General features: G+C 38.7%; 2 protein-coding genes across 2 annotated transcripts in view; one reads left to right on the plus strand and one right to left on the minus strand.

Moving 5' to 3' along the window:
• The window catches only part of LOC133618045 (gap junction alpha-3 protein-like), a 35,688-nt gene extending 31,913 nt beyond the window's left edge, over positions 1-3,775 (minus strand). Inside the window, exon 1 of the mRNA XM_061978513.1 lies at positions 3,721-3,775. The gene's annotated coding sequence lies outside the window, so the exon portion shown is untranslated. The remainder of the gene's footprint in view (positions 1-3,720) is intronic.
• Positions 3,776-7,130: 3,355 nt separating this feature from the next.
• sap18 (Sin3A-associated protein) lies at positions 7,131-20,568 on the plus strand. Its single transcript, XM_061970688.1, has 4 exons — positions 7,131-7,322; positions 12,343-12,452; positions 20,099-20,221; positions 20,301-20,568. Exons 1-4 carry the CDS (start codon positions 7,251-7,253, stop codon positions 20,455-20,457), a joined length of 462 nt encoding a protein of 153 aa, XP_061826672.1. The 5' UTR covers positions 7,131-7,250; the 3' UTR covers positions 20,458-20,568.
• The last annotated feature ends 807 nt before the right edge of the window (positions 20,569-21,375 follow it).

A 21,375-nucleotide genomic window follows, 5' to 3' on the forward strand; every position in this document is an offset into this window, starting at 1 on the left:
AATAATATAATGATAAATGGGTTATACTTGTATAGTGCTTTTCTACCTTCAAGGTACTCAAAGCGCTTTGACAGTATTTCCACATTCACCCATTCACACACACATTCACACACTGATGGCGGGAGCTGCCATGCAAGGCGCTAACCAGCACCCATCAGGAGCAAGGGTGAAGGGTCTTGCTCAAGGACACAACGGTCGTGACTAGGATGGTAGAAGGTGGGGATTGAACCCCAGTAACCAGCAACCCTCCGATTGCTGGCACGGCCACTCTACCAACTTCGCTACGCCGTCCCAAACTTGTTCCCCGGTCTTCATATGGACGGTACTTTTCCTTGTTGATGTCTCAAGAAGGGTAGAAATACAAGAACACACACACAGACACAGACATGGACACACATACACACACACAGACACACACACTCTTTGTGAATAAATTGCATTAAGGGAATAAAAGAAATGCGTGCTATACTTTTAAAAAATCAACTTTACAAAACTTGCTCATGTCGACAGTTGCAAGAATTTGCGCGTGCGTGTGTGTGTGTGTGTGTGTGTGTGTGTGTGTGTGTGTGTGTGTGTGTGTGTGTGTGTGTGTGTGTGTGTGTGTGTGTGTGTGTGTGTGTGCTGGCTGGTCACCGGACAATGGTTGGCCATGTGTGGGAAGTGAAAGAGTGGATAACAGGTTGTCCCTGTTGAATGCTGGACTCATCACATCCCAGGAATGCTGAGGAGGGCAAATGTTTGCCTGGGATCAACCCATACACACGCGCGCACACACACACATACACACACACACGTACACATACACACATACACACACACTTACAATAGCGTTCTCTACTCCAGTGCCTCTGATCCACCAAACGGCCACAAGAACTGTTCTTACTGTAAAAATGTCTGTAATGTGTGTATGTCTGTTAGTAACATAACACAAACAATACTCAACAAAACAACAGTCATGATTTGATTTGTGGTGGAATATTTTTAAAACTTCAATTACAGTAGTACCTTGGTTTTTGTACGCCCCAGTTTTTGTTCGACGAACATTTTTTACCAAAATGTTTCATATACCATTTCAGTTAAAGTATGAACACCCATTTTACATAACAAATTAGTCCCAAACATAGAATCCCACATTGTCCGTACTTTTTCTATTGAGTCCGACTGCAAAATAATCCACTAAGGGAGCATGCGAGTACCAGTGCTTTGATGTAGAAGGTGAGAAACACTATTAAATTTAAAAAAAAAATCTTAGAAAGGTATGATGGCACCCATCCTCTCCTCCCTGTCTGCTCATCGTCATCTTTGCCAACATAATACTACTCAGTGGTCTAGTGGTTAGAGTGTCCGCCCTGAGATTGGTAGGTTCTGAGTTCAAACCTAGGCCAAGTCATACCAAAGACTATAAAAATGGGACCCATTACCTCCCTGCTTGGCACTCAGCATCAAGGGTTGGAATTGGGGGTTAAATCACCAAAAATGATTCCCGGGGGTGAACAAGGGGATGGGTCAAATGCAGAGGACACATTTCACCACACATAGTGTGTGTATGACAATCATTGGTACTTTAACTTAACTTTAATGTCTTGATCCGCTTTGGCATCTTGGACCTTGTTCCTGGTGCTTTTGTTTTGGTGGTATTTCCTGTTTGGTCGCTGTGTTTAGTAGCATCTTTACCTGCCAGCACACCTATTCCTCATTGTTAATTAGTTCTATTTAATTCCACCTTGCTACATCCCTCAGTGCTGGTTCATACGTTTTCTGACCTACGTTACTTTTCTTCTGCCTTGTTCCTAAATAAACGACTTTATGCCAGTATAACCTCCTAAGAACCAACATTATCTACATTTGACGATTGCCTTTGCTCTTTTTCTTTTGTCAGAGTTACAAACTTCGGAAACAAATATTCCTGTTATGCAAAGCACAACAAAGCTGCCTCTGCAAGCATGTCCAAAGTGCAGTGGCCATTTTTGTACAGCACCTCGTTTTTATTTTTCCTTGACATAAGTTTAGGGTAAATAGATTAGTAATTTGATACATTATGCAATATTTTTTAGATAATAATTAGTTTTGTCAGCTATAACACAGCTAAAATGTTCTGTTCAGAAGCTTAAACATATACAGTATTGCTATAAACCTCCAATTGTTCTGCATGAGACCTTCCCAGGAAAGAGTTGTGTTCTTAATAGATGAGTATTAAAAATCTTTATCATACTTCTCCCTTCACTGAAGTACAATGTGAAATGTGCCTTAAGTTGTCTCTTATGGAGATGTTTTCTGGGGGCCTCCTAGCTAGTAAGTACAATTTTAGATGTATGCACGTGCATATAGACCTGTACATGATGCGGTCACGTGACCGAATGCCAACCATCCTGACATAATAGAGAAGCTGCCAGATGGACATTGTCCCAGCGCTGACGTCAACTATTGATGGCTCAGAGGTCTTTGTGCTCAAACAGTCAAACAGTTAACTCTCGGCCAACTGTTTGCGCCACAAAATCCTTTTGAAGACCGGCGGCCAGCTGACATTCTCTCATTTAATCACTCGTTTATGTTTGGACGTCTGACCCGTGCACTCTCATCTGGTGTCACCGTGACATGATCATGTGTGAGCAATGCAAAATAGATCAGTAAGTCAAAGTTGCAAGATGCACTGTATCCTCATGAGAAACAACGTCCTCTGTTGTGCACATTTAAGGTTAGCAAAAGGCAGCTATTATGTTCAATCCAATCCACGTTATTTGCATAGCACATTTAAACAACAAAAATGTTTCCAAAGTGCTGCACAACGATATTAAAAACAACATTCAAATATTATCCTTAGCTCCACCAATGACTAAATAAAAACAAAAAAATAAAAATAAATATAAAACCAATATAAAAATAAATATGATAAAAAACGGTTTTAAAGGGAAAAACCAATGTTCCAAAGCTTGTAAGTCTGACAAAAGAAAAAATGTCCAATGCAGTGGACGCTGGCTCTTACTTGGAGGATACTTAGAAGATCCATCCAACAGTCAATATTAAGCTTAGTATTAGTATGCAAGGGATACTATGTGATGAGATTAATATGTTTTATTTTGTTCAGTTTTAAAAATATTTGTGTTTTTTTTTTCATATCATCGATATTGTTGTATTTATTTATTGTTCATAAGGTCATGGCATAAGTTGGAGGAGGGCTTTAAATGATTTCACTGAAAGCTTATGATACTTTTTATTTATTTTGTACAATTGTATTCATGTAATAAAAGGGACTCATTGCATTATTTTGTTCCTATTGTTGTAATGTATTGTTACACAGTTCACTAACAAGTTTTTTTTGTCTAAAATTTTTGTCCTGTATTTTATTTTGATTGTATTTGATGAAAAGCAAAATCTCCAAATACTTCAATGACTTTGGAAACATTTCAGTACCTGCAAGACTAAACTGTGCAGTATTGGCCAGCACTTTACTGTTCACTGCATGTATCGGCAAAGTAGACAAAAAACATTTAGAAAACGTAATGAATTAATTAATGATGAGCATCATAGAACACGTGATGACAATGAAAAAAGTTTAAATAAAACTGCTTTATGGCCTCCTGGCAGCCATTTGCATTTGTTTTTATTTCCTATCACGAGATTAGCAACCCTGTTCCCAGCGAGCTTGTACACACTTGTAACTTGAAATCAGGTGATCCCTCTACCCTCCCGCTTCCTACAAGAGCATCACTTTGCACCCACCTTCTTCCCTCTCTCCTCCGAGCACACCTGCCCCAGCAGGACTCCTCCAGCCTCTCCTTATCCTCCCACAGCAGGAGGTGACCCCTCCAGGAAAAGTGGGCGTGGCACACAAGATGGAGAGTTTAAATGAAAAAGGAGGAACGAGGCAAGTCCAACGTGAAGAAGGCGCGCATGGAACCACGAGTCCCACTAAGGCCAAGCGCAGCGGCTGCGTCCCGCGTGGCCAAGGCCATCCGCCTCTGTCACTTAATGTGCCCCCCTGTGTGCACGGGGGCGGGGAGGGGGAAGGGTGCGGCGGCAGGGGAGGGGGGGGGGGGGGGGGTCTAGGTGGCCGTAGTGGGGTGGCATGCACAGGAGGGGGGAGTGAGTGCAAGCCTGTGTCGTGTTGAAGTGGCGTGGCGACCAATCATTTTTAGCACAGACCAGTGCTTTGTCATCTTTAGATCACAAGTACAGTTTACATCGGTTTTTGATTCAAAAGGTATGTTGAAAACCGAATCGTACGAAAACCAAAGCAACTTTTTCCCCATAAGGAATTATCTAAATCCAATGAAACTGTTCCATACACAGAGAAATTTGAACACATTTTATAGAGAATATTTTTGTTTTAAGTGCAGAAAACAATGTGAAATACATATACATGATAAAAATGGATACATAAAATTAGAGATGTCCGATAATATCGGCCTGCCGATAAATGCGTTAAAATGTAATATCGGAAATTATCGGTATGGTTTTGTTTTTTTATCGATATCGTTTTTTTTTTGTTTTTTGTTTTTTATTAAATTAACATAAAGAACACAAGATACACTTACAATTAGTGCACCAACCCAAAAAACCTCCCTCCCCCATTTACACTCATTCACACTCATTCACACAAAAGGGTTGTTTATTTCTGTTATTAATATTCTGGTTCCTACATTATATATCAATACAGTCTGCAAGGGATACAGTCCCTAAGCACACATGATTGTGCGTGCAGCTGGTCCACTAATAGTACTAACCCATTTATCCATTTTCTACCGCTTGTCCCTTTTTGGGGTCGCGGGGGTGCTGGAGCCTATCTCAGCTGCATTTGGTACTAGCCTTTAACAGTTAATTTTACTAATGTTCATTAATTACTAGTTTCTATGTAACGGGTTTTATATTGTTTTACTCTCTTTTTTATTCAAGAAAATGTTTTTAATTTATTCATCTTATTTTATTTTATACTTTTTTTTTTAAGTACCTTATCTTCACCATACCTGGTTGTCCAAATTAGGCATAGTAATGTGTTAATTCCACGACTGTATATATCGGTTGATATCGGTATCGGTTGATATCGGTATCGGTAATTAAAGAGTTGGACAATATCGGAATATCGGATATCGGCAAAAAGCCATTATCGGACATCCCTACATAAAATGGATACATTTTGAAGTTTCTCACATTCTTTATCAAAGTGCTGGCACTCGCAACTTTCTTTGGCCCCATGTTGGATTATTCTGCAATTGTGCTCAATAAAAAAAAAAAAAAAAGCACAAAGAGTCACCAAAACATGGGATTCTTTGATTAAACACTCACAACAAACTAGCATTACAATATTTGGTGGTACGATAACCAACATGGTACACGAAAAAAAAGTGGGTGGAAATTTTCCTCCAAAATCGAATCTTACAAAAAACAGTTAGTAATCTGTATTATGATCGAATTTTGCCTTGACATTTTCCACCTAATACACATTAAAAGTGAGAGGCAGGGATTGTTTCTGTTGTTGCGCATTTACTCACTAAACATATACAGTAACGTTTTTGTAGTATGAGTCATGACTAGCCAAGGAGAAGCCAGATCATGAAAATCCTCTTCTGTGGTCAAAATACGTAAAAAAAGACAAGAGGACAAAATTAAAATAGGGTCCCGTCATTGTTCAGGAGAGCTGAAGAACAGGACTACAAGCTAGAACTAATGTTAAGTTCAACCAATAATGCCATCCATCCATCCATCCATTTTCTACCGCTTATTCCCTTCGGGGTTGTGGGGGGTGCTGGAGCCTATCTCAGCTACAATCGGGCGGAAGGCGGGGTACACCCTGGACAAGTCGCCAACTCATCGCAGGGCCAACACAGATAGACAGACAACATTCACACTCACATTCACACACTAGGGCCAATTTAGTGTTGCCAATCAACCTATCCCCAGGTGCATGTCTTTGGAGGTGGGGGGAAGCCGGAGTACCCAGAGGGAACCCACGCAGTCACGGGGAGAACATGCAAACTCCACACAGAAAGATCCCGAGTGCAGGATCGAACCCAGGACCTTCGTATTGTGAGGCAGACGCACTAACCCCTCCTACACCGTGCTGCCTGTCCCTCAACATATTTGAAAAAACAAATAAATAAATAAATCATTAAGGGGATATATTATTCAATATTACACTACTTTACCCGCATCGTTTACTCTATATTGACCTATACAGTGGATTTCTTTTGTGTACAAAGTGCATTGAATTGGCCCCTCTTTTTATTTTTATGAACGCTTTATCTACATTTTTATCCTCTGTTTGAAAATGTTATTAATTGGATAATTACCTGTTTAGTATTTTTTAGAAATGTTTTTATTTTTTATTTTATTTTAATTAGAGATGTCTGATAACACCGGCCTATCGACCGATAAATGCTTTAACAAAATGTAATATTGGAAATTATTGGTATCGTTTTTTTTTTATTATCGGAATCGGTTTTTTTTTTGTTTGTTTGTTTTTTTTATTTTTTTTTATTAAATCAACATAAAAAACATAAGATACACTTACAATTAGTACACCAACCCAAAAAACCTCCCTCCCCCATTTACACTCATTCACACAAAAGGGTTGTTTCTTTCTGTTATTAATATTCTGGTTCCTACATTATATATCACTATATATCAATACAGTCTGCAAGGGATACAGTCCGTAAGCACACATGATTGTGCGTGCAGCCGGTCCACTAATAGTACTAATCTTTAACAGTTAATTTAACTCATTTTCATTAATTACTAGTTTCTATGTAACTGTTTTTATATTGTTTTACTTTCTTTTTTATTCAAGAAAATGTTTTTAATTTATTTATCTTATTTTTTTTTTTTTTTTTTTTAAAAGGACCTTAACTTCACCTTACCTGGTTGTCCAAATTAGGCATAATAATGTGTTAAATCCACGACTGTATCTATCGGTTGATATCGGTATCGGTTGATATCGTATCGGTAATTAAGAGTTGGACAATATCAGAATATCAGATATCGGCAAAAAGCCATTATCGGACATCCTTATTTTTAATTTAATGTTAGTATTAGTTAGTTCATTTTTAAAAGAAATTAGATGACCAATGGCTGTAGTAGCTCCTCCCAGGCGACAGGGAGCAGCAAACTCTTACAAAACGCAAGCACCAGAACCGGATCTGCTTTGTTGTCTGAATGCCTTGCAGAGTACGCGACGAGGCACAGTTGTGTTGTGCTCTACATTCATTCCGGACTGCCAAAGTGTACAAATCCTGCCGATATAATAATTGTAAAAAATGGCTCTGGAGTCGCGTATCACACAAGAAGAAATCAAAAAGGAAACAGAGAAGCCAATCGACAGAGAAAAGGTATAACATTCACCACACGAGCTTTGGAGGCGCGTTAGCTCTTAGTGCTAAGCTAACGTGCTTGTAGTCCTGCTGCCTGCTGAGTTAGTGTGCTTCTAAACTCTTCTCCAAAGAGATTAAAATAGGGTTATAAGTCTTGGAATCACATGTGTCTTATTAATATGAATTGAAATATCTCTTTCGGTAACGGTGCTCTGTACAGACTTAAGTATATTGCTAGATTAACTCTCTTTCGAGTTTAGTACTTACTTTAAAATGAGTATTATTTTTACTTCAATTCAAAACTTAATTTTACCTATTTTAGTAAGGTTTTGTGCCCATGGTTTGAAAAAACGTTATGCCAGATAATTTACTTTTAACAGGTACAGATATTTTAATTTGCACATACCCTTTTCCATCATTACTGAGTACCGTACTTTTCGGGGAAAATATTAGTATTTTGTTACAGATCGGGTTGTCTCAAATTGCGCACTTATGTACTTTGTGTTTGCAGTACCCGAATATTGCACCCACAACTAGGGATGATACTCGAAACCAATTTTCCCGGTTGTTCGATAAGAAAAGAACCGAGTCGTCGGACTCGAATCCCTTTTTGAGAACCGGTACCCGTTATCGGGACCACTATAGTAAAGAAAAAGAGTTGGTTCTTTATTCGAATCCCGTCCTGACCAGAAATGCCCTTTGATACATCACAAGACATTACGTCACGTAGCTCAGTCATCAGGCGCAGATAGGGAAAGCAGGAAAAACAATGGACCGGAAAAAGCGCTCCAAGGTGTAATAAAGTTCAAAACAAAAAGGTATAATCCAATGAAATACTTTACTGCGAGATTTGAGCAGGGTACAAACACATGACGAACACTTTTACGACCAACCGGAAACATAGCAACCAGGTTAGCAATGCACCTCCTTTACGGCAGCTGTCGCAACGTTCTTAAAGTAACCGCAGCACATACATATATATACAAAATATCTCCCTTTTTTAACTTTTGTTATTCTTTCCTTGTAAACAAAACAAAATCACACTGTATATGTGTTGTCTGTGTAATTATAAATAATGCAGACGAGGCGTGTTGTCTGAGTTCTTGACGTTTACTTTCACAGCGTGCTCATAACCTCATTCGCAACATGCAACAACACTTTTCGGGGCTACCGCGCATGCTCGTCACTCCCGTTGCATGCTGGGTAGTGTAGTTGTTATATTCCCTAGCTCATAACATCACATCTTTACCCCTATAAAGAAATAATGTTAACCACATTTGCAAACAATTTTTCTCTTCATGTCAAAGCATCATAACAAACAGTTATGTCAAATAGCAGCAGATGTGCACTTTTTGGAGCGCTGTATTATTTTCAGTTTTGTGTCCAAGGGACTGATTTTATTTAACACTATATTATTATTTATACACCTATAGTGATCACAGAGACAGGTTGTTTTTGTGTTACTGTATATATTTGTTTTTCTGAAAAATCCCACTTAATATACTTTGGGTAACAACAGTCAATATTTATTTATTTTATTTTATTTTTTTAGGGGGGTAACAGTCAATATTTATTTATTTATTAGATTTTATTTTTTTCTTATATAATAAAAGTGAGCTTTTGTTAAACCAAATATTGTGTGTTTTTTTCCATATACAACAACTTATCTGGACTCGATAAGAGAATCGATAAGGAATCGGTTCGATAAGAGGATTCGATAATAGGCTCAAACTCGATAATTTCTTATCAAACATCATCCCTACCCACAATACAGTGATGGATACTTCTTGTGAGTTCCATTTGTACAATATTAACATTAAACATAAAGGCTGTAATGTATTTGCATGAAGTGATCAATATTTACTCCACAGTCAGTATGTCTCCATGCACTAACTAAATTAGTCCGCTAATGAAGACTGTTTATTTGCATTACAAATTAAAAGAACAGAGCGTTTCGAAGTGCACCGACGGGAGAAAAAAAGAAACCAATTTAATACCGACTTTATTCGGTCTCGAACGAAATACGAATGAAAGCGAAGAGAATGAAGCAGGTATAATAAAGGCGAATCATTTTGTTTATAGATTTTATGCAATCTGTTGTGTTCCCTAATTTTCAGTGTGCATAAATGAAGGTGTGTGTTGCTGAGCCGACCTGGACATAATCTGGACTGGACCTGGTTTTAAGAACCCTTTAAACAATCTAATTTCATTGACAACCTGGTCTGGTGAAGATAAGGTCCTTTTTTTAGAATTTAATATAATAAGGTAAATAAATTTAAAAAAAAATTTTGAATAAAAAATAATATACAAACAATTACATAAAAAAACAGTAATTAATGAAAATGTTAGTGGACCAGCAGCACACACAATCATGTGTGCTTCAAGGACTGTATCCCTTGCAGACTGTATTGTTCTATATTGTAGGAACCAGAAATTTAATAACTGAAAGAAACAACCCCTTTGGTGTGAATGAGTGTAAATGGGGGAGGGACGTTTTTTGGGTTGGTGCACTAATTAAAGTGTATCTTGTGTTTTTTATGTTGATTTAATAAAAAAATAAAGGCGAATAATCAAGGGTAAACAAACCTCTTCACGCTGCATTTGTGCACTCCAAACTGATAAGCAATAACTCAATATTCCGCACAACTGGCAAGACAGTCCAGGACAATAACAACCTTCATCTGGAACATAATTGGCGAACTGTCTTTGCCCTCGGATTTAAAACTCCTTCCATCAATCAACAGAACCTTATGAATGAACTCCGAGACATTCAAAAGTTTTTGTTTCCATAATTCTCCACATTTAGACAGGCTATACTGTAGCAAAAGTCCTCAGTAATGTGACACAGGAGGAAATAGTTATAATCGTGAAAAAATGAAAATCTAAGACTTTAATTGATTGTAGTGGAATTGATATGGAAACGATAAAAAAGGTTATTGAAGAGATCTCAGGACCATTAATGTATATTAGTAACCTATCATTTCAAACAGGTAAATTTCCAAACACAATGAAAATAGCTAAAGTTGCACCAATTTATAAGACTGGAGACAAACACCAATTTACAAATTATAGACCTGTTTCTTTACTTCCACAATTTTCTAAAATCATTGAAAAACTGTTCAATAACAGATTAGAGAGTTTCACAAACAAAAATAGAATACTCGAAGAGAACCAATATGGATACAGAGCTAATGTTTCAACTTCGATGGTTTTAATTGAAATTGCAGAAGAAATTACCAATACAATAGATAGTAAAAAAAATATGTATCTAACTAAAGCATTTGACACAATTAATCACAATATTTTAATCAAAAAACTAGAACGATATGGCATCAGAGGGCTAGTCTTAAACTGGATTAGAAGTTATTTAACCAACAGGAAACAATACGTAAAGCTAGGCGAACACACATCTACAACGCTAAATATATCCTCACTAGGACCAAAATTATTCAATCTCTATATAAATTACATTTGTAAAGTCACAAAAGATTAAGCAAAGCAATCAAACAATGTACTAATATGATCCACTTCAAGAAACTCTTCAAACTTAAAGTGTTTACAAAGTACAAAGAAGAAGAACCATGATAAACATTATAAATTGATTTCATCCATCCATCCGTTCATTTTCAAAATAGTCTTACTCATCTCACCATATGAAATATAACTTACGTCACTGAGTATTATTTATTTATTTATTTTTATTGTGACTACTTATGGAGTATATTGTGAATGAATTGAGAACAGGAAGTAAACAAAAGTTTTAGCAACTGTTATGTAAAAGAAAAGGGGTAGGATTAAATAAGCTCTGCTTCTTCCTACTCCTTTTCGAACATGTTGAAAAGAGAAACTGGAATTTGTGATGTATCATGTTGTATGCATGCATGTTCGAAATAAACTCAAACTCAAAGTCATCACATGTCTGCCACAATCATGTGTGTTCTTAGATGTGTATTTCACGTCTTCCATTTTGAGAGCAGTTTTGATTTGGGCTTAGATGGTAAACAACTAAAATTAATGTTTTATCCAGACGCATACATTTGTCCAAATGTGGCCAAGTAGACGCATTATGGGTTTCCTGGACGTCGTCTACATCGCTAAAAGAATAATCTAAGGAAGAGAATCCCTCTGCCATCTTCCACTAGTTTTTCTAAATACATAAATCGCCCACTTGAATATTCCTTCTTCTTTTCTCCGACTCTCTCTTCGTCATTTGGGATGTCTGTTGTGATTTCCCTTCCTGGTTCGATGACACGATGGCCTGTCTATAATGTTTTGCCCTAACCTTAACCAATCGTGACTCATCATAGTAAACCAACCAACCAATCATGGATGTTCTTATACGTAAACCAACCAGTCATCATTGATGTTGCCCGTATATGTTGTCCCCTGCCCGTGGAGTTACACTAGTCACTTCTTCTCCATGTAGCTTAGCTAACCGCTATATGGGTCTAAAAATAGCTAAACTACGGAAATTGGCATTTGTTTAAAAAGTACATGTAGTTAAGCTACGTAGCGAATATTTGTTTGTGTGTTTTTGTAGTGTGTCAGTACAGTGGGTGGGAGAGAGCAAGCGCGTCTTGGAAGTTAAAGGGGAGGGTTTTTATAGCCTATGGAGTGTTGAGAGGGAATAGGAAGCAGGGGAGAATCAAGGAACACAACAAATAGGTGGCGTTTGGTCATTTTAACGTGAAATAAATTATATCAATGTTCAGATATTTTTTAAATTGATATCATGTTTAAAAATGTATCAATATATCTTGCGAACTCGGTATATCGCCCAACCTTAATGGTCAGGCATGGTTTGAATTTGGATGATTCCAGTTCCTAACGATTCTCAATTCCGAATATTTTAAGAGGCGGGGTCAAAAATGTACGATTCTTACCGGGTTATTTTAAAGCAGTATATAAATATTAATCCTGTGAACTTTGATATCAATACGGGGGAGTTTCTTTCTACTAAAAACACTTTCACAAAAGTTTCACCTTATTTTTGAAAACCTATATAGTATACATTCTAATCTGTCGCTCTCTGTGACAGACCTGTCCCCTTCTTCTGCGTGTTTTCACCACCAACAATGGCAGACACCACAGACCAGATGAATTTGCTCGCGGCAACGTCCCTTCCAGTGAGCTGCAAATATACACATGGTGAGAGTTTTTATTTAAACTTGTCTAAAGATGAAAATGTGAAGATTTCATAACACTGTTAGAGAAAGAGAATGCTACAAGGTAAAAGCAACCGGTAAGTGTTATTGCTATAGGTGGTATGGTAAAATGGATAACGTCTTTCTACTTGCCTTTCTTTACGTACATTGGTTAGGATTGCAACTAATGACTATTTTGATAGTCAACTAGCCATCAACTATTTCAACGATTCATCGACTTAGGCCTAGGCGATATGGCCTAAAAATAACATCTCAGAATTTTTCACAAAAAAGTTGATTTATGCATTTTTTTTCTATTTATTTCCCCACTTTTTAATGAAACCAATGAATACAAATGACAGAGATAATTCAAAACATATTTTGCTTTTATTTTGTCAAAAACTAGTTGTTTAAAACAATACTGCATACACTGCATCTTACTTTAAACAACATTTTTATTTGAATAATGTTCTTTTTAGACTAGATATAAAATGTACTTTTATCCAATAATTTTCAAATAACTAAATTAAAAGCTTCCTCTTGGAGGCAATACTTCTGTCTTCAATAAAAAACTTCTGTTAACAAAAAAGTTGCATTGTACATTGCATGCAAATAAAAAATAATCTGCAACATTAACAAAGATCAGACTTAAGACTTCTGTCTTGAATAAAATACTTAAGTTAACAAAAATGTAGCATTGCACATCGCATGCAAATACATACACTCCAATAAATCAATAACGATACCAATAATCAATAAATAGTAATTAATATCAAACAAAGTGTGAATTTAAAACTTCTGTCTTGAATAAGATAATTTTGTATTAAACATGTACTATTGTATGTTGTATAAATAAACAGGTAAAACATTGACATGACTACCGTATATAGTTTTAGTAGGTGAACAAACGCAGGCTTTTTTTTTTTTTTAAGTATCTTGGTCTCCTTGTTAGTGTGTACTGATGGTAAAGACAATGTAAATTTCATTGCACGTGTAATATATTACTATATTGATGATTAAATGTGTTATAATTCCACAAGAGTTTTTTGCAGCTGCATATGGCGTACGAGCTGTCTGGTTTGGATGTGCAGAGCGACCACTTTAGTGATCACTCTGTGCATTGTTCTCCTTTCTCATCATACATGGAATCATCTTGTGTAAATGACCACCACAGTAAGCTACTATTTAGCAGGAGTTTGTTTGTTGCTGCGGTCTTGTTCATTTCGTAAAGCGTTGAGTTTCGTTGCACTTGGTTTAATGCCTTTTAAATAGCTCAAATAAGTTTGTTGTGCTGCTGCCTTTTAAACAAACTTTGCACTTGTTCAACACCTGTTGCCGCACTTTAAAGCGCTTACAACACTTTTCTTTGAAACAAACGTCTCGCTCTCGTTGGCATTAACATTAGCCCCCATGAGCTTCCGGGGGTTACAGAAGCTCATGGGGGCAAAAAGTATGAGGAGAAAACAACATTGATGTTTTGTATTTTAAATTCTCTGCAACAAAAAACCTCAAATTTATCAATAAAATATCGCCCAGGCCTAAATTGATCAATCAGACTATAAGGCCCACACATATTCAGTGGCTCTAATTTTGTCATTGTCCTTTAAATTCATCCATCCATCCATTTTCTACCGCTTGTCCCTCTCGGGGTCACGGAGCGTGCTGGAGTTTATCCCAGTTGCACTTGGGCGGAAGGCGGTGTACACCCTGGACAAGTCGCCACATCATCACAGGGCCTACACAGATAGACAGACAACATTCAATCAATGTTTATTTATATAGCTCTAAATCACAAATGTCATTCACACTCACATTCAAACACTAGGGCCAATTTAGTGTTGCCAATTAACCTATCTCCAGATGCATGTCTTTGGAGGTGGGAGGAAGCCCACGCAGTCACGGGAAGAACATGCAAACTCCACACAAAAAGACCCCAAGCCCGGGGATCGAGCCTAGGACATTCGTATTGTGAGGCACATGCACTAACCCCTGTGCACAGTGCTGCCCCCTTTAAATTTAGCTTGAGATATTTTTAGGCTTGTGCTAACCAACAATAAAGATGACTTCCTCCTAATAATGCATTTACACTGTATCCGTGCTGCTCATTAGGCTGTTACAATTGCTCATTTAAAAGCAAGGACAAGCATACTTGCCAACCTTGAGACCTCTGAATTCGGGAGATTGGAAGCGGGAGGTGTTGGGGGCGTGGTTTGGGGGGGCGGGGTTGAGGTGCAGGCAGCATACCCCTTCCCCTTCGAGCTGTTATTGTAGCGTCCCGGAAGAGTTAGTACTGTGAGAGGTTCTGGGTATTTGTTCTGTTGTGTTTATGTTGTGTTACGGTGCGGATGTTCTCCCGAAATGTGTTTGTCATTCTTGTTTGGTGTGGGTTCACAATGTGGCGCATATTTGTAACAGTGTTAAAGTTGTTTATACGGCCACCCTCAGTGTGACCTGTATGGCTGTTGATCAAGTATGTCTTGCAGTCACTTATGTGTGTCTGTAGAAGCCGCATACAACATGTGACTGGGCTTGCGCGCTGTTTGTATGGAGAAAATGCGGACGCGACGACAGGTCGTAGAGGACGCTAAAGACAGTGCCATCACGGCACGCCCTCAATATTGTTGTCCGGGTGAAAACCGGGAGAATGGTTGCCCGGGGAGATTTTCGGGAGGGGCACTGAAATTCGGGAGTCTCCCGGGAAAATCGGGAGGGTTGGCAAGTATGAGGACAAGCAAAGTGCTGATAAGAGCAGACTATCCTTTTTTAGGAAAAGAGGACCGCCAAAATAGCAGCAATAAAAACAACAGCATGACATCAAATGTATCTAGTTTTCTCAAAAAGATATGTGCATTTTGTGATGATGTGTTTAGAAAGGTGCACCAGGTATATAGACAAAGTAAAATAATGTGCTGACTTTGGCAAAAACCATAGTTAAATCTATTTTTCACACAACTATGTCTCTCTGTAGCAAGCTACCTAACAAGCTAATGATTTTACTAAGCAGAGTCTGAGATTGCATCCTCCAGATGTCAATCAATCATCCACTTAAAATGCTCTCGCATCATAGACATACTGCTAGGGCTGCACGTAGGGATGGGAGTTGATAACATTTTTCCGGTTCCAATTCCACTTTTGATTCTCAGTTCCTTAACAATTCTTATTTGGGAAAAGGGGAAAAATATGGTGGCTTACCCTTAATTTTGTAGAGTTTAGAGGTAACATGACCTTACAAAGCCTACAATGAGCTCACATACATAGCAAAGAAGGAAAAAAGGTACTTGTTTGAATATAAATGTAAAACATATTTCTGTAAAATTTAAGAAAATAAATAATGCGGAAATTACACCAGAATGTAACATTTAGTAACGTGTGATACTAACTTATTACATGCAAAGTGAGAAATGGTCAAGCCTTTATTGGTTATATCCATATGAGTTGGGAAATTGTGTTAGATGTAAATATAAACGGAATACAATGACTTGCAAATCATTTTCAACCCATATTCAATTGAATGCGCTACAAAGACAAAATATTTGATGTTCAAACTCATAAACTTAATTTTTTTTTTTGCAAATAATAATTAACTTTAATTTCATGGCTGCAACATGGCCAAAGTAGTTGGGAAAGGGCATGTTCACCACTGTGTTACATGGCCTTTCCTTTTAACAACACTCAGTAAACGTTTGGGAACTGAGGAGACACATTTTTTAAGCTTCTCAGGTGGAATTATTTCCCATTCTTGCTTGATGTACAGCTTAAGTTGTTCAACAGTCCAGGGGTCTCCGTTGTGGTATTTTAGGCTTCATAATGCGCCACACATTTTCAATGGGAGACCGGTCTGGACTACAGGCAGGCCAGTCTAGTACCCGTCCTCTTTTACTATGAAGCCACGTTGATGTAAACACGTGGCTTGGCATTGTCTTGCTGAATTAAGCAGGGGCGTCCATGGTAACGTTGCTTGGATGCAACATATGTTGCTCCAAAACCTGTATGTACCTTTCAGCATTAATGGCGCCGTCACAGATGTGTAAGTTACCCATGTCTTGGGCACTAATACACCCCCATACCATCACAGATGCTGGCTTTTCAACTTTGCGCCTATAACAATCCGGATGGTTCTTTTCCTCTTTGGTCCGGAGGACACGGCGTCCACAGTTTCCAAAAACAATTTGAAATGTGGACTCGTCAGACCACAGAACACTTTTCCACTTTGTATCAGTCCATCTTAGATGAGCTCAGGCCCAGCAAAGCCGACGGCGTTTCTGGGTGTTGTTGATAAACGGTTTTCGCTTTGCATAGGAGAGTTTTAACTTGCACTTACAGATGTAGCGACCAACTGTAGTTACTGACAGTGGGTTTCTGAAGTGTTCCTGAGCCCATGTGGTGATATCCTTTACACACTGATGTCGCTTGTTGATGCAGTACAGCCTGAGGGATCAATGGTCACAGGCTTTGCTGCTTACGTGCAGTGATATCTCCAGATTCTCTGAACCCTTTGATGATATTACGGACCGTAGATGGTGAAATCCCTAAATTCCTTGCAAAAGCTGGTTGAGAAAGGTTTTTCTTAAACTGTTCAACAATTTGCCCATGCATTTGTTGACCAAGTGATGACCCTCGCCCCATCCTTGTTTGCGAATGACTGAGCATTTCATGGAATCTACTTTTATACCTAATCATGGCACCCACCTGTACCCAATTTGCCTGTTCACCTGTGGGATGTTCCAAATAAGTGTTTGATGAGCATTCCTCAACTTTATCAGTATTTATTGCCACCTTTCCCAACTTCTTTGTCACGTGTTGCTGGCATCAAATTCTAAAGTTAATTATTATTTGCAAAAAAAAAAATGTTTATCAGTTTGAACATCAAATATGTTGTCTTTGTAGCATATTCAACTGAATACGGGTTGAAAATTATTTGCAAATCATTGTATTCCGTTTATATTTACATCTAACACAATTTCCCAACTCATATGGAAACGGGGTTTGTACTTTTGATGATAGTGGCTTACGGTTTATGAAAACCTTGAATTGAAAATCCCAGAAAATGTGGGGTTTCGAAAAGTGTAAGTCAAGATCATCAAAATTATAATAAAGCCTTGACATACCTCACTTTGCATGTAATTAGTTAATATCACATATTAGTTTCACATTTGAAGCTAATTGCTGACATGAATGGACTCGTACACAATATTCTATTTTTGTTTTTTATTTCACCTGTATAATATAATGACTGAGAGAAAATCTGGTGGGAGGAACTTTTCTCCGACTACAATACACCAACCGAAAATTAGGAGTGTCTACTGTAGCAAATGGGTGCAAGCTTTTGACCACAAACTTAGTAGCTACTCTGTGACATTTGTCTTGCGGCAGACGTGAACAAGAGCGGCTACTGCTCGCCTCGGAGCCAGTCAGAATCTGTTTCTCGTCATGCTCATCTAAATAAGAAGCATTCATTTCAATTAAACAAATAATAGCGCTAACATGATAGGCAGCGAGTTAGTACCTGTTGTATTCAGATGTTGTGCTGCCTGGGATGAGATCAGAGCGGTTCAAAAACGCGGCTTTCATTCATAATTTCTGCATGCTGTGTGTTCAAATGTTTCAGCATATTGCTTGTATGTTCTCCTCTTGATTAAATAGCAGCCTTATAATGTTATTGTTTGTTCCGACCGCGCACCGCCATATTGCGTTGTGACGTCACTGTGCATATTGCGTGAGGACATCATCCCCACCCGGAAGAACCGTTAAGAGAATTGCCTTGAATTGATACACTGGAAACCGGTTCTGAACAAGAACCGGTTTTCGATTCCTGTCCCTAGCTGCGCGATTAAAGGACATCAAATCGACATTGAGGTTTTAATTAGTGCGATTAATAACGGTACAAGGCTGAGGTGTTTTATTTTTTTCCCGTTGTCACCAGCATTTGAGTGACATAAACGTTAGCCAATTAGAATTATTGAGCCTCGCGTTTGTTTGTCTCTCACTTCAAACAGGGTGAAATAAGTATTACTCTGTCCATCACTCTCAGCACCTGAGCGCGTTTATTTAACAGTAGAGTTAACTGAACGCAGTGAGCCCTGTTTTCTGTCATTCACAATCTTTGTCCTGGTGGACGCAGTAAGAACACAAGAAGCACGGACAGACACGATGCATGATGTCACAATTTCTTTGCGCTGTTGCTCCAGTTGGATTTTCTCTGCTTAAAAGCAGCTGCCATCCTCTTAATATTTGCACATTTTGTAGGCCGCTGTTTGCGGGTATATGAAAAAACACAGAGGCTATTTAATCCCTGCAAGCCTGTTTCGTAGGTTTCCCTGCTCTTCAGGGGAGTTTATTGAAGCGTCTGTGGTTGTTACATATATATAGGGTACGTTACATGGGGTGTGGCAATTGTTACACAGTAGTGCCTTGCTTCTGTGCCGGCATGATGAGACCAGTTTGTTGCGTTTGTTTAATGCGGACATGCTGGGGTGGTATATAATTAAAAAAAAGTTATTTCAGGCACAGGTTACATCATTTAGCTGCACTGTTGTATGGTGAGCTAGATGCGACAATTCGCCATGTAATGGCGTGATCAATTGTATTGTCTTCAAGAGTCCATATGTATTTGCTCAGCTCTAGAGTTCTTGAGTTGAAGCCTACGGAATGATGCTGTGTGACTGTTGCAACGGGTTTTAAAGGTGTTTTTTGTGAGTCCAATATATGTCTCTGTGTTTGGGGTGTCCTTGCAGGTGACGCTGGCTTGGTAAACAACTGATGTTTTTAAACAGTCTCCGTTAAGTGGGCAGTTAAGCCTTTGTCTGCAATTGCAGCTATCTGTGGAGTTAGAGTCGTTAGCGGTTGCTTGTCTGTGTGTGCTCAGAAAATTTTTGTTGTGTGAGTCAATGGTTTGTTTGATATTCACCATGCAGCTGTAGCTAAGATCAAGGTGTTCATGTTGAATATCTTCCTGAGTACATGTTTTTGGGGAAGTGCTTGTCAATGAGTGCAATACATTTTATGTCCAATATTTGTGCTGACGTTGTTGCTGAATGGGGAGTTGTAAGAAAGTATGTTATCCCGTTTCCTGGTTTTTCTTGTTTTAGTTGCAGGTGGATCGTATTGTAGGGTGTATTGGTATCCACTTTCATTGAGTGCTTTCTGGTATGGAGGTGTTGCTTGGTGTTTGATGACAGGGCTGACAATCTCCGGTTGATGCCGCCTGGGATGTTCCTGGTTGTTGTAACTGTGCACATATTGTAATGTGGTGTCGGGCTTTGTAAATGGCCGGTATGTGTTATTGCTTAGGTTGAGTGTTACATCCAGGAAGTTTACAGTGTGTTTGTTTGCTTCAATTGTGATCCTTAGTTCCTTAGTTCGTGGTAACATTAGGTCTCTGCAGTGCTTTTTCGGTGATAAAAGTCATGCTCTGTCCGAAAATTGGGTGCATCTGCTTCATTAATGGTGATCCTCAAAGACAAAGAAAGAAACCACTGACTGCTCCTGTAGTGTCTACTACAAAATATAGACTGCAAGGCATTTTTCAATGAATTGACTGTTTAATTGTTTTGTATCGTTTCTGTTGTAATTAAATGCTCTACTAACAATCTGGTTACAATCCAGACAAGTCCTCTGTGTAACCTGTCGGATGCTTTGTGTCTTTTGAAGGATGGACGCTACGCTGCGGGAGCTTACTAGCCTGGTGAAGGAGGTGTATCCAGAAGCGAGGAAAAAAGGAACCCATTTCAGTTTTTCTATCGTCTACCCTGACCTTCGAGGAAAAGTGTATCGGTTAGTGTGCCAGTAACATCAGTAACATTTGCATTATTTACAATGGTGTCTAAAGTTTTCCTTGTCCTTCGTCCATCAGCTTCAAAGAGATGGGCAACACCGTGTCCGGCAGGAAGGGTGCCGATGACTCCATGACACTGCAGTCTCAACGTTTTCATATTGGAGACTACTTGGACATCGCCATCACACCTCCAAATAGAGCGCCGCCACTTGGTCCACGTATGAGGCCCTTTTGAGCAAACACACAACCCACCCGCTACTCAAATGTTGCTTTTTTTTATCATTTAGAAAATGTTTTTGGCTCATATTGAATTTGCATTGTGTAGTTAAGTAAACGTTTTCCTCAAGTTTTGTGTCTTTGTTTTAATTGTTCCATAAAGGTATATGTTTGTAGACTCTTATGTTTGCAGCAATACATGTTTTTTTTATCAGTGACAGAATTTTAACCTCAAATTCCTATTTCCAAAGTTCTCCCATTAATTGTAATCAGTATTGCCAACTTGGCGACTTTGTCGCTAAATCTGGCGACTTTTCAAATCCTCTTGGCAACAATTTTTTGTAAACAGCTACTAGCAACAAATTTTTCCGGTGATTTTTAATACTTTTCTCGTGTCTTGGAGACTGAGGTGCAAGCATGCTGCATTTACTGTCCTGAACGAGCAGTGGCGGGTGCCGCCGTGAGCCCCTCCCCCGTTCCAAAGCACTCACAGGCAGTCAGTCTGCTGCGCCAGTAGAGCATAGACCCCTACCACTCAAAGTCCTGACTGCAAATAAAATGCACATGAGCAAAGCTGCTGCTGTTTTCGCCTTGGTTTCAAGACCAAGATGTGTAATGTAAATAATTCTTCACTGTCAATTCACTGCAAAATCCCAATCTCATTGTTTCTGTTAATGAGCCATACATTAGATGAGAATAATGTTACAACCCTCTAGTCATTTCATCACATTTGATTATCTAATATTTTAATTGTGTTTGTGGACTTGGAGAAGGCATTCGACTGTGTCCCTCAGGAAGTCCTGTAGGGAGTGGTCAGAGAATATGGGGTATCGGACTGTCTGATTGTGGCGGTCCGCTCCCTGTATGATCGGTGTCAGAGCTTCAGCACCTCCAAGTTTGAGTCCATGGTTCTCGCCCGGAAAAGGGTGGAGTGCCA

This window comes from Nerophis lumbriciformis, linkage group LG01 (assembly GCF_033978685.3).
Source record: "Nerophis lumbriciformis linkage group LG01, RoL_Nlum_v2.1, whole genome shotgun sequence".
Classification (NCBI taxonomy): domain Eukaryota; kingdom Metazoa; phylum Chordata; class Actinopteri; order Syngnathiformes; family Syngnathidae; genus Nerophis; species Nerophis lumbriciformis.

Excerpts from the sequence above, each read along its gene's own strand:
- sap18 (XM_061970688.1), top strand. The coding sequence starts at position 7,251 with ATGGCTCTGGAGTCGCGTATCACACAAGAAGAAATCAAAAAGGAAACA. Across the intron at positions 7,323-12,342 it reads AGCCAATCGACAGAGAAAAG|ACCTGTCCCCTTCTTCTGCG; the intron begins GTATAACATTCA and ends TCTCTGTGACAG. Across the intron at positions 20,222-20,300 it reads CTTCGAGGAAAAGTGTATCG|CTTCAAAGAGATGGGCAACA; the intron begins GTTAGTGTGCCA and ends TTCGTCCATCAG.